The 14,090-nt window shown below is 36.8% G+C and overlaps 1 protein-coding gene across 15 annotated transcripts in view; it reads right to left on the bottom strand.

Moving 5' to 3' along the window:
- Positions 1-32: 32 nt before the first annotated feature.
- The window catches only part of ncam1 (neural cell adhesion molecule 1), a 114,486-nt gene continuing 100,428 nt past the window's right edge, over positions 33-14,090 (bottom strand). For 4 of the 15 annotated variants that reach the window (XM_015383574.1, XM_015383565.1, XM_015383547.1 and 1 more), the window contains 9 exons: positions 12,915-12,929; positions 12,489-12,521; positions 11,223-11,225; positions 9,111-9,235; positions 8,623-8,803; positions 4,296-4,494; positions 3,685-3,801; positions 1,892-2,935; positions 33-498 (listed from right to left, as the gene is read on the bottom strand). In XM_015383574.1, coding sequence (XP_015239060.1) covers positions 384-498; positions 1,892-2,935; positions 3,685-3,801; positions 4,296-4,494; positions 8,623-8,803; positions 9,111-9,235; positions 11,223-11,225; positions 12,489-12,521; positions 12,915-12,929 — 1,832 coding nt within the window. In that variant the 3' untranslated portion in view covers positions 33-383. Of the gene's footprint in view, positions 499-1,891; positions 2,936-3,684; positions 3,802-4,295; positions 4,495-4,804; positions 7,049-8,622; positions 8,804-9,110; positions 9,236-11,222; positions 11,226-12,488; positions 12,522-12,914; positions 12,930-14,090 lie in introns of those variants that run through there. The other 11 variants (XM_015383614.1, XM_015383620.1, XM_015383590.1 and 8 more) reach the window with 7 other exon arrangements.

Genomic DNA, 14,090 nt, shown 5'->3' with positions numbered 1-14,090 from the left:
TATATATATATATATTTAAATGTATAGTCCTTTTTTCATACATTTACATTTCTCATAATGTTCCAGTACTTTTGCGTAGTTAAACTGCGCACGCTTAAAGATTCACATATTTACGAGGCGATCCTTGTAAGCTGCATTTTAATTAATTGGTTAAAGTGGTTAAATAAAATAAGGAATAAAAATAAATAAATCTCTTATGAAGCACAGATAAATTCTCTGGGTGTGGTTAAGCATTTATTCAAAGGAAGCAGTCCAAGTGCGCTCTAACCGATCAACGGAGGTGTGTGGCAATAAATGCATTAAGGGCACTAAAAATAAAAGCTTTTCCTCTCATTGCTGCTGCAAAGTATGACTGAGTCGGGTTACTGTTTCCCAGTGGCCCATCATACTTTGCTCTCTGCTGTGTTTGTCTGTATGACACTGTTGTGTGCTGAGGTGATCAGGGTGTTTGGTAGGTCCCCCTCGTCCAGTTTGCTTTTCTCATCAGCAAATATCTTCCTGCAGTGGGAAAAAAAAACAAGGTTGAGAATTAGGAATGTTAAAAGTGATGAATATAGCCCAGCAAACAAACAGTTAATTGAAACACAGTCTCAATGACAGCTCTACCCAATATGTAAGAGGACGCTGCAGTCTTCTTACATATTTCTTCACCACCTTGACACAGTCTGATAAAAAATAACAGATAATAACATACCCACATCCCAAACTGACTCTTCCCTAAAACCAAACTCTAAATGTAAAAAGTAGGAATTAATCAGTTTAGTTTTACTTCTGAGTGATAATATTAGAATAAATAGGCCCCTGGCTTGTAGCAAAATATCCCTGATCATTTTAAAGAACATTTGTTAGCTTTTCTTTCAGGAGCTTGAAGGTAGAAACAGCAATCAAGCCTCTGTTCGCTCCTGGATAAAAGATGGAGGGAATGCTGGAAGGGATCAAATTAAAGCCTGAGATGATGCATTGTCTCATTATTGATAAGCCAGCTTGAAATATAAAATGCATCATGTTGCTACTGAGGTGATGCTTTCTATACATGGATTCTTTACAAGTTCTTGATACGAACATGACCTGAGCAAATGCACACTCAGGTTGGTGACAAAGAGGCCTCTATTTAGCTGAAATTAGATATAAAAATAGGAAATGCCTTTATTTCACTTATTTTTTTTACACAGATACACATCTCTGATAAAATTCTTATGTTGTCATTTAAAATATAAGGAAACATAAGTTTACATGCCTCCTAAAATTCCTGTTAAAGTAGCATCTTTCAGGAACTCTCTGGTCTAGGTAATGCTGTAGTAATAATTAAAAATATATTAACCACTAATCTGGTAATTATTTTAAATATTATTTATTCTCAATGTAAATACTGCTAACTGCAGCTCTTCAAGAGAATACAGCAAATCGGTTTTATAATCAGAGCTTGGAAACCATTGATGAGTCCATATCTATTTCAGGTCAGTAGCTCAGGATAATATAATAATATCTAATATGGTTGATAGTTTTAAGATTTAAGAGAAGACTATAAAAATTTGGGAATCTTAATACTCTTTATTAAATTGCCCTCTCTAAAAAACTGGTCGTCCACTGTTTCCCTTTTTAACTTTGTTAAAAACTGTGTTTTTATAGAGATTGGATTTACATCTTTTTCAGACGCAAACATAAATAACTGTCACACACAAGCAATAAAATTCAACCCATCAGTTCACTTCTATCTATAACATTCCACTAGAAAGATTCACCCCAATGTCATTACCACAGTTTACCATTACAATATTTGATATTGTGTGGTCAATGGCAAGATGCGGTGGTGAATGAATGGGCATACAAGTTACACAAACTTTCACACCAACACACACGCACACAGATAAACCTCTAGAGGGAGCCGTACTCATCGTTGACAGGAGGAGCGGTCTTGAGGGTCTCTGAAGCCTCCAGAACAGGGCCTGAGGGAGGGAAGCCTGCTTGGTGTCCGCTGGGCAGAGAGGGGGCAGCGGATGGGCTCTCTAAGCTTATGAGGTCTGAGAGGGGCCGTGAGGGTCTTCCTGTGCCATTTCTCAGCTCTAACTCTAAATCTGCGTTTTTGTGCCCTGTGTTTGGAGCTGTTAATTCGTAAAGCTCGGACCCCGGCGTGAGGAGGTCATTGGGAACCGTTGAATTAATCAGAGTGATGGGTAAAGGCGAGGGGACGTCTGCCAATAGGGAGGCAGGGTTTTCAGCGTGTGGATCTTCAACATCATCTGGGATATCTGCAGGAGTTTTACTCGGAGCGGGTTTTGATGTGGGGATGTTATTATCAGTAGGTCTATCTGTATTAAAAGCAGAATAGCTGTATGCAGTGGAATCTGGAACACCAGGTTTAGGTTTTGGTTCTGGAAGAGAATTAGAAGCAGATTGCTGTGGCGTTTCTTTGTTTAAGGCAACTGTGTTTGGCTGTGGAGTGGGCTTAGTGACCGGAGGGCTCGGAGCAGGCTTCTTGGTGTCTGGAGTGGGAGGAGAAGACGTAGCAAGAGGGGAAACTGGTGGGCTATTTTTAGCGTTGAGAGCAGCAAGTTTAGGAGAGTGTCTGCGCTTTGGCGGTATCGGTGTTCCAGATTTTTGAGGTCTGTTCTGTTCAGGGGTAAGAGAAGGGTTGTTAGTCTTTTCTTTATCTTCTGGGGTCTTAATCCCCTCCCTTTCAAGCAAAGGCCCCATTTTCGCTTCTACGACAGTTGAGGAGAAGACGGGGGTCGGCGGGGCAGTGTTCGACTCCGGGGTCGGAGCTGGCGCTGTTAGAGGGGTGGGCGAGGGCTCGTTGGCCAGGGTGGACAGGCTGCAAGTGAGTGTGGTGGTCTCGCTAGAGGGGCTTTCCTGAGCAGGATCAACTGTTGCGGTGGCTGTGTCAGAGTTGGTGGCTATCGAGGAGGGGGTGTCCAGTGCCAGAGAAGCCACCAGCCTGAGAGAGCAGGGAGAGAACAGAGACACACAGACTAGACACCAGGGTGACTGTGACAGAGGAGGGGTGACCCGAACGAGAGCATGCAGAGGGATTAGTTGGCTTCAGAAATTCACAAAAACACACAAAAGCAACTAAAAACAGCAACTATAAAGCTTAAGAAGAAAAAGAAAAAAAAAGGGCATCATGCTGTGAGTGAACATTAAAGGATACATCCCATACACACACCAACATGGAGTACACTGACTAATAAACTAATGGACTTCAAAAACCACCAGCTTTCTCGAGAAACTACAGCACCACATGGAATCACCTATACGGGTTAAACAGTACCAGTGACAATCTTATCCTGCCTTTTTCTGTATTTTTTTTTTCTTTTCAGACTTCTGATATGAGATGACTTGCTGAGGCTGTTAAATGGTTTTATGAATTGACCATAGTTAGGAGGAGCAAATCCTTTGGTGTCTTTTACTGGTATTGCTTCAACCATTATGTAATGAGACAGAAAATCTCCACATCTGGAGCAGAAACACAAAGTACGGTAATCACCTCTGACTGGGAAAAGGAAAAGAAAAGCAACACAACCCAGTGGACTCCACTCAAGAATGAACGGAACGTTTTAACAGATTTAATAGTCAAATTAAGGGTTTGTTAAATAAAACCATTCTTTAAAGTGGAGTGCAATGTTGAACAGCTGAGAAAACCTTTGCGTTAAAAATGCTCAGTGCTATTTGTCTGTTTTGACTCACTCTGGCTTTGTGAGCGGCGTGGTTTCATTGGGCTCCGTCGGTCCAGCTGCGTTGTGATTGGCTGTGCACTCGTCCTCTGTTCTGACTTCCACTATGGGCTCTTTGGACTCATCTTTCCTACAATATGAAGACAGATACATTGGTACACGGGCAGGAGATGACTGACATCTTATTTTGCAGCCTTAATGCGCTGTAGGAAGATGTGATGAGAGCTGTGATTCCAGGCCTTTCGACCCCATCACTACACACTCTAGGTGAGTCAGTAGTACATACATTCTTATGACACAAGCAGCAATTTCCGGGGGTAGTACAAACCAATTCAACTGAATAGTATTTAAGGGAAAAAAAGTTAAATATCAATGCATTTTTTTTCTTTTATTTCATTTTGGTGAGTGCCTATGTTGCTGAAAGCAATTAATTTATTTAATTTTCTTCAATCTGATCAGCAGTAAATTAGAAAAAATAAAATTTGTAGAACAATTAAAAAAAAAATATTACTCTATAACTATAAGTACAAAACCAAAAGAAGGTACAAAAAAACATGCTCATTTATATAATATAGAATAATACAAGTTAGCAAAATGAACTGGAATGTTATCTTTCATACTCACACAAAAGCAGCTTTTCCTTCCTCCAAAGTGTGCCCTTTAGTCCCTGTGCCTGATTTTCCACAGAGGCACATGATAAGGCCACATTTGTTGACAAAATAACAAGTGACATCCACTGCTAGCAGCAGGAGTATAAATACTACAACTAGGATTCCTGCCCAGAGCATGATGTTCATGGAGAAAGGTCCATCATCACCCAAATCTGCCAGACAAAAGACGAAACACAATGAAACACAAATACAAAAAACTGGAGCCCGACTCAGTTATGATAGATTAATTAGAGCTAAAATTCTACAGGAACTTTAATAGAAATAGAAAACGTACCTGCAGCAAAGTATTTACTGATAATCGGGTCGTCTTGAATTGATTTTAGACATACAAGTCGTCAGTTTGTGTGTTAGTGGTGCTTATTAAGATGAATGTTGAGAATTTTACACCAAAGAAAATGTTTTTATGTAAAAAAAATAAATAAAATAAAATATTTAAGTTTATCTATTTTCAACCTATTTATTTCATATTAGAAAAACAGAGTTTACAGTGTTTTGTAGGTTACATGCAGGGTAACATTTTCCGAAAATATAACAACAAAAACTGAATTCTTTATTCTTTTCCTTAAACTATCCTTAGTTGTAACAGAATTCCTATACAGTATTTAAATATGTACATCAATCAGCCATAACATTATGACTACTTACAAACAGCCACTAACACTCCTAACATTACACATTGCTTTGCTTGGACAGACCTGCATTGAGACACACAAACTTGTTATTTTGATACCTGGAATAATTTTTTTATTTTTTTTTTTACAGACAGCTGAATGTTTTATATGACTGGGATTTAGATTATTGGCTGAATTAGGCAAGGGTCAGTATGGGATTTGATGACCTTCGGTAAAAACACCAGATTATGATGGGTTTGTCACAAAAAAACATATATTGTAATCAGAAAAGCAACATTTTTACAGTTGAAATGATAAAACATTGATTAACCTACTACAATAAGATTACGTATAATAGCTCCTGTTTATTCAGTCTTTTGAATATTGATACACAGACTTGAACAAATAATAAAGAATAAGCACCTCGTAAATGTAGTAATACTCCTGTGTTTATTGTGCATAATATTATACTTATTGTAAACTTATATTAACTATTTAATTGCTTAACAGACATGCCCCATTCAGTAAAATGTTGTCAACCTAATAACAGTAATACATGGAGAAGTTTAAAGTCCACATCAATGCAATTTTTGCTACCTTTTTCATGTGGCAATTTATTGACACGCTAAAGCAACAGGTGGGGGAGGTGCCAAGCTGTGTTACTCTAAATGTAGAAAGCCATATTAAATCTCCCACTTTCTCTGGTACAATAACATTGTTTTAGGCCAGAGGAGCAGTATTCAAAAATAATTTTGTGTTTCTATCACCCATTAATACCTTCCTTATGTTATTTCTTACCCTTAAGTGACGTTTCACAGCTCTAGTTCAGATTAAAATTTTACTTAGTACAAACATGTTAATTGACAGTTGTTGATTTGTTTTTTTTGTTTATCAATCATTTGTCAAATACTTACAGGCTTTTTGTTTGGTTGATTCGAACACGGTTGGTAAAAAATGGTTGTTGATGTATCACTTTGTGTAAGAATAATACATAATTTGTTGCCCGTGAAACATATTTTAATGCATATCCTTCTCTAATGAACAAACAGACCCATGCCTAAAGTTAATAAGTCCGCTAGGTTACAAAAGATAGAGTGCTGTAAGAAAGTATAGCCTACTTCATGTTGTCATACAGGTTCTGTTTGAGTTGTTTATGGATTCTGCAGGTCTGGCAGTAATCAGGCATTTTTAAGCTAAAATTGATCAAAAACTACTTAATTGCTGGTGTTTTAAGATTAAAATAAAGAGGGAAATTTTTTTCCCACTGGATTTTTAGCATTTTACTTTGATGTTCTGAAATACTTAAACGGCAAAAAACAGATACAGCAGAATAAATCTGTTAGGAGGAGGGGGACTTTTTTACAGCACTGTAGCTGAATAAAGCACCTTCCAAATATAAATATATAAAAACATAAAGTCATTTGTGTGGACATCAGATTAAAAACATTTGCACCAGAAAACATGTAATCATCTGCACAAAAATAAATGTTCTGTATTTCAGTAAACATTTTGAGAATCTCTGCCAATATAAACAGTTAAAAAGTTTTTTTTTGTTTTTTTCCCAGGGCTATTAGTGTTAATGATCCAAACATTAAGCGACAACTTTATGAACCATGAAGAAATATAATGCAGTGTTTATGTAAACAGAAAGGTTCAGTACTTGGTTCTTACTCGACTCTGTGCTACTTTAAAAAAAAAAACAACTTTTATTATAAGTCCACCTCTGTTCATAACTGTAAACTTGCACTTCTCTCTGTTGTCTAGAGCTGACGACTATCTGTGCTAATGCTGAGCAGAGTGAATCTGTGGGAGGCGAAGGTTTTCCACTGCCTTTGGTTCATTAAATCTGTCTGGTCTGTTCTGAAACCACACAACAACCGTTTCTCCACCATGACAGAAACAGATCTGTCATGGAGAAAGTCTGTTATAAGTGGTAAAAAACGTCCAGAGAGAAAGCCAGGCCAGAGAAAAGGCATGCTCTCCTCTACTGTTAAGGTGTAAATCCCAGACGTGAACTATGATAGCAGGAGAACAGCGATGAGGGACGAGATGAGTGATACCAAAGTGCATGTCACGGATGAGCTGCCCTGAGTGGCTGTGGGTTGAGACATCACAAACCAGACCAAAATGCAAACAGGTCAGGACGAAAATGTTCACGTGGGCCCCACCACACGAATATCCAGGATCAGGAGAGAGAGCAGGAACAATGAGCGAGGAGATGAAAACAGAAAAGGAGAATAAAGGGAGGAAATGAAAGCACATAAAGAGGAAAAAAAGAGAAGGGTGGGGAAAACAGAGGAAGAGAGAGAGAGAGTGAAAAAATGCTTCAGGTCTGAAAACCAAAAGTGAAAAATAACAAAAAATAAGAAAACAGATTTCTCGCATTGAGGGAAGAAAAAAAAGGCAGCAACACATCAAAGCAAAAGCACATCACAAAGGGAGAAAAAAAACAACAATCCACACCGTGTTGACTGGATGGTGACTCAGTGGCAGTGAGTGGAAAATGCTTTAGTTTGGGAAATGAATAAAAAAAAAAAAAAAAGTGAAAGGAAGACATAATGGCCTGTTGCGATACTTCAGCGAAGCACCCGACAGGGTCTAGCACATACAGGCAATTTGACAGGCTGTGTGGGTTTTCTACTGTTAGTAAAATGCCGCTTCAGCTGCAGTTAGGACCTCTCTAGCCGTGTTAATTAGCAGTTATTTAACAGACTCCATTAAAAAAGATACAAACTATTTTATTTACTTGGTTAAAATTATATAGAGGCTACAGGAAGCAATTGATGAAAACATCCTCCGTGAAACACAAACTTAAGCTTATTCAGTCACGCCCAAAAACAGGAAATGAAAATTCTTTTTTTGGCTGACCTATATCAGGGAAGTCTACAGCTGCTGCAAGAAAGCATTCGGCCTTTAAAGTTTACTTTTGTTTTTGTTTTTCTGTTTCATATCATTAAGTAAGTTTTACTGTCAGACAAAGAAACTGAGAGACAAAGGCTGTTAAACCCAACCTGGCCCTGTGTGGTAGTGTGGTGGTCCATGGCTGATGCTGCTTAAACCGCCTAGATAATTCGCCAGGCTTATTGGGATCATCATTCTGCTATCTAACAGAAAAGTACCAAAAGAAAATTCGGGCTACCAGTTTGTTAAATCAAAATAAAGACTATTTAGGTTATATCATATTATGTTATACAGCAGAACAATGAGCACACCAACAATTTCACATCCAAAAAGTTCAGTCAAGTCAGAGTTTAGGGTTTAGATGACATGGGTTCACGTTAAATTGACTTTTCATAGTCCGAAACCATCAAATTACTGTAACTAAATTACAGCCATTCAACAAAGTAGCACAAATTTCTTCCGCATGATGTGAAACAATCATGGCCGCCAAGCCTTTGCCCACCACAACCAGTTATCAGGATTAAGGTGAAAATATATTTTCACATAAAGCCAAGTTTTTATGGGAAGATCTATTTAAACTAATTTATTATCAGAAAACTGTTTTTTTTTAAATCCTTCTGGTTATCTTTGTCTGATATTAAAATCCATTAAAAAAAAGAAGAAATCTGTAGGAAAACATGTGTTTTTTCACAAAGCTGTATTTTTCTCTCTAGTTAGGGTTTGGCTTCACATTATACCTGGACAGAGCCAGGTTTATTAAGAGGTTACCTGGGATGGCCTCTGGCTCTGCAGATGTCCTGAAGGACATGGTGGCAGGTGGGGACTTCCCCTTCTGGTTCTCAGCCACCACATACACATCATAGTCTGTGTCCCACTCTAATCCCTGCAGGATGACGTAATCACTGCCACTGGGCATCCGGATTTCGGGCTTCCACACTGACGCCTGGATCTAAGGACAAAGATCATTATAACCTAAACACTATCAAAGTAGATGATGAGTATTGCTCATAGCTGGTGCATTTGCAATCGTCCGGTAAAATTTCCCTAAAAAAGAAAAGGCTGTTGCTTTGAAAGATGGGATTACGTATTACCTAGGATATGAAATGGGGAAGAGCCATTATGAATGGGTACTATCTTAAAAGCATAAATGTTAATATTAACCACATTGCCTATTTCAGTGTGATCTATGTTAAACCTGAAGTGGAGTAGGATTTTTCAAAGCTTATAAATTTAACATAACTAAATAGTTAACTCACTGGTTTGTAGCGGATCAGGTAATGCAGGATGGGAGATCCGCCATCATCCTGCTTAATCCAGCTGACTTTGAGGGAGTTACCTTTAGGCTGCAGTGATCCCTCAAGTTTAGGAGGGTTTGGATTTCCTAAAGGCACACACACACATACACACACACACACACACACACACACACACACACACACACACACACACACACACACACACACACACACACACACACAAACAAACAAACGAATAAATAAATAAAAACATATATGAAGTTTGATTTGTAAGAAAGGTCAGAGGTAATTATGTTTGCTGACCACTAAATTAAAGTTTGATACTAGAGACTCTTCCTGCTGTTGTTCTCTTATTCAGTTGACCTTTAATCACTTGTCCCAAGATGCTATGTGTCAAGTCACACTAATTAGCAAATGACCCACAAACACATGCTTATTTGATTCATCCAAGCTGCCTTGTATTGCTGCAGTTGCTGAGTGACAGTCAGCGGTGTAAAGAATGCTAAAGGGACCAGCTGGGATGAAATATCCAGTTTCTTAGGAGTCATAAATTCAGAGCATTCAACATTTTTTGTATGGCTGAACAGTATTTATTTAGATATATGAACATTTTAAGAATTTAAATATGATGCTAGATATTTTAGGTCTTCATATCCTGGTTGTTTAAAATGTTTAAATCTTCAAAAAGACACAAAATACAGTTGCTATAATACAGAATCTATCTCTGCCATATATAGTGCTGCCCACATTTATTGGCACTTCTGGCAAAAATGTGTGAAAATCTTTCAAAACTTTTTTTTTAAATCTTTTTTTTCACTAATATAATTTAACAAAAACTAAAAATGTCTTCCAAAGAGCTGTTTGGCATGAAGATAGGTTGTTATGGAGGCATATTTCTCCCAAGATGCAACTCTTTGCTGTATGTCTCCAAATAGTTATAGCCTCCCTTAGCATCCAGCTCAATGCAAGAAAAAACCTGTCATTGTACAACCTAATAAGATGTGGTTGAAAACAACATTGATTAACCTAAGAAAATAAATCACTGTAGCTATATCTATTTTAAAGGGATTTCATAGCTGTAACAATAAAGTCAATGGTGATTAAAACAAACAATATAATAATGGTGTTAACAACTCCCCTCCATTAAATAAAAGAACTTGAATTTTAAAAGGTTAGATTCTTATAAATGTGCCAATATAATTAAAAACACAGAAAATGCTTTGGTTAAAACAGAGCTTGGAAAAATATGGAGATCAGTGTCAGCGAGTTGCTCATTATGCAAAAGACCTAAATTAGGCAACTTTGTGATGAGCTAAACACTTGACTTATTGAAAGCTCTTGCAGGGGCCCTTTAAGATAATCTCATAAAACATTGCTTTCAAGATCCTTTCAATTTAAAAAATGTATAATTGTTTTGAACTACCCGATCTCAGATAAAAGTTAATGACACTGCCAAAATCTTCTTTGTACTTTTTACAGAGCAAATGTTTAACTAATAATCTAAACAGTTCTCTTAATTCCAAAAGTTAGAGCCTAAATAAATTGGTCATTTTCTACATGAAAATAAATCCATCTCTGTAACCCAAATCATTTTGTTCAACTTAATAATAAAGCTTTTCACCTAGGTTAATCTTAACAGCTGTCATATTATTGCATCTAAAATTCAGATCAAGTTAGTGAATCTAACTGTAGTGAATGAATCTTAGAGGGTTAATGTGGAAACAACAATATGGAAAATTAATTATCAAATTATTGGACCAGTTTGAATGAAAACCAGAGAGAAAGGGATGACAGCAGGATTATATATAGTGGATTAAAATGAACAATGATTCTTTGTAATTATGAAAAAGATATTTCATTACATACTTTACTGATTTACTGTAATCCGTACGACTGACAAAGAGCTACCATCCCTCATGTGGCAGACTATCAATAGTAGTACAGCACCATTAAGAGCTCTGGTTTTCCCTCAGTTTTTTCTTTCTCAAGATTCCCACATTGATTAATGTATTAGATGTGAGAGTAAAAACACAAAATGAGTTTTTTTTTTATTTTCTTATTCATCAGCGGAGATTAGGAACTATCATCCAAGAAAACTTCAGGCTAAGTTACCTTCTGCAGAGTTGAAGAAATCATCACCACCATGCAAGTCAAATGACAGGTACAGGCACATGAAATGACATGTGAGTAATTCAACTATTAAAAGGACACACTTCAAGGTCATACATTGCCTTACAAAAATGGTCAGAGCTATTTCTTCATAATTTGTCAAATTATCAACCAGTAACTTATAAATATCCAATTTTTTTTTTTTTGACACAGTAAAGAATAGGCAGGAAGTGGAACCGTAGTGTGGCATGCATTTCCCTTCACTGGCATGAAATCCAGTGAAACCCCCATCAGAGGCTACATATGTCTTACAACTTGAATGGATACAGTATATGTGTTACAATGACTTTCACATTAGCATATTATTTGTAAAGATGCATGGGTAAAATATACCCTTAAAGACTAATTTCAGTAAAAGGAGATTTCCACACACTCAGGTTGATTACAAATACACACAAAAAATGTTTATTTCATTAAACAACAATTATAAAATCTATTTTTCACTAAATTTAAACTTTTCTGCAGCCAATTGTTGATTTATTTCATAACGTCTGAATACAACACAAGGTTCTTTGTGGTGGTAAGATGACAAGCGAATACAAAACAGCTCTGAAAACCTTTGCAGGTCTTTGCAGCAGATGACAAAATAGAGGTAAAAGTAAAGAAGAGAAAAAACTTGGTGACCCTAAGACAAACTAAACAGACTAAATGACAGCAAAGCTATAAACATACAGCTAAAATGCACTTTAATTCCTCTGTTTGGGTTCTGAATGACAGAAGTGCAACAGACATCAAACAACTTTACATCCTGATTTAGCAGAATTAATCCTTCACAAGGCAGCAGATTAATCAATGCTGATGGGCCTAATCCAAATGCAAATATTCCCAAAACTTATCCCCAAAGCAGCTGAAACCAGGGGCATAAATGTGCAGCTTTTGAAATATAGATATTTCCTGTTAATTCATCAGAGTTTCACAAAGCCAATTAGTTTGCAAGCTCCAAACCAGAATTACATTATTATTCATATTTGGATATATCAGATAAAACTCATGGGATGAAAGTAAAATAAAATCTGTTCATGTCCCACAGAGGAGTTTGCAGTGAAAATGGGGACATGTGAGGTCACAGATGCAGGAGGAGCTTATCAGCTTCTGCAATGCCCTAAAGTTACTACAAATGTTTCTAATCAGCAGGAGGGGGACTAGGCTCTCCTCTAAGGAGAAAGAAACAGCTACAGCTACTTCTATCATCACCACTACTAAACAAACCTGTGCTGTCAGTGAAAAAATGAAAAAGGTCGTCTAGAGACAGGATAAAACAAAAAAAGTAATCAAAATCAGTTTTCTACACAAATAACCACCTGAATCTAAACAATATGAACTTATTGAAAATATGCAAAGTCTAATTTCTGGCAGTTTGCCAAAAAAGGGTAGCATTAAAAGAAGTGGATTCCTTTTCCTTTTACAAAAATAAACTCAACTCTAAATTGTATCGTATTATCAGAAAATATGTTTTAAATTGATTTTATGTAAATTAGAGGAATACTACAAATGCAATCACCAATAAAGCATATAGGTTTATTTCAATAAACATTTACTACAAAACAGAGCAAATGGTTTTTATTTTATTGTCCCTGGAATGAAGATTAACTAGAGCTAAAACTAAATCTGAATAAAGACGGATGGATCACTTACTTCTGCTAATGGGGGCTGAAGAACATAACAGAGAAAATGAACAAATGGATATAAAAATTAGTGATTTCAAAAAAAGGAAATGAAAGAAACACAGCATGGAGCCAATACCTCTCGCCAACCAACAGAGGGCGGTAAACACTAAAGCATGGGATCTGGATTCAATGCAAGTCAAAGCCACACCAATAAGCATAACATGATAGCTAACAAATAAAGTCATCAGGTATAGGATAACATATAAAAAAAAAAGGTATAACATCATAACTTAGATTTTATTTGTAAAATACTTCAACATAGCAGTATCACTGGTTACTTTTGATGCTACTTTTCATAAACTTTGCACACTAGTGACACAACCTGTAGTATCAGCATCTGTACCAGCAGAGGAACAACAGACCCAGAGCTAAAATCAACCATCCAAACCCTAAACACACAAATCTACACACCTGAACAAATTCATCTCTCAGATCCAGTGTAGAGCACTGAAAAGCCTTCTACAGGTGTATCCCAATAAATAAGCAGACCATGTAAACGTTTTTTTAGACAAATGCAAATCCTCAAAGGAAAAATTCTATTTTAATTTGACTTCCTGGTTGTACTTTTACTGGATGTTATCATTGTTCAATTAGAGCTAAGGAAAGAAAATACACTAGTCATAGTTGTAATTTTACCAATATAAATGTTTTTATAATTATGTGCATGCCCTGTTAAGTTCGGCACCTTTTTGCATGATTTACTGCATCGAAGCATCTACTGTTTGGTCAGTTTGTCAGACTTTTTATTTTTTTAAAGGGAATATTGCTATAGACTATACATTTGAAAAACCCCAGGGGACCAACACCATTAGATGACAGGCCTCCATAATCATCACTTATTGGAAACATAATACTGGACGTTAAGCAACATGGACTCCGTCCTTATTATATTCCTTGTCCAGATGTTGGACAAAGCAAAATTATATTACATTTAAAAATAGGACCACTAAACCAAAATCCAGTTATTTTTTCCCTTAACACCAGAATATTGGACCAGAATTGGGATGTTGCATTTAGGTTAGGAGTGGCTTAACACATGAATAAACCTGTGCTCTTTGACCTCTGATCCTAAATCTGAAACACTTCTTCCTTCCACTTGCGTTTCCAGCATTGTGTAGGATAAAGTCCTCTGTGAGAAGCTAGC

This window comes from Cyprinodon variegatus, unplaced genomic scaffold (genome assembly GCF_000732505.1).
Source record: "Cyprinodon variegatus isolate N-32 unplaced genomic scaffold, C_variegatus-1.0 Scaffold14, whole genome shotgun sequence".
NCBI classification, from domain to species: Eukaryota; Metazoa; Chordata; class Actinopteri; order Cyprinodontiformes; family Cyprinodontidae; genus Cyprinodon; species Cyprinodon variegatus.
The sequence above is the reverse complement of the archived record's forward strand: the minus strand, read 5'-3'. Positions and strand labels throughout refer to the sequence as shown.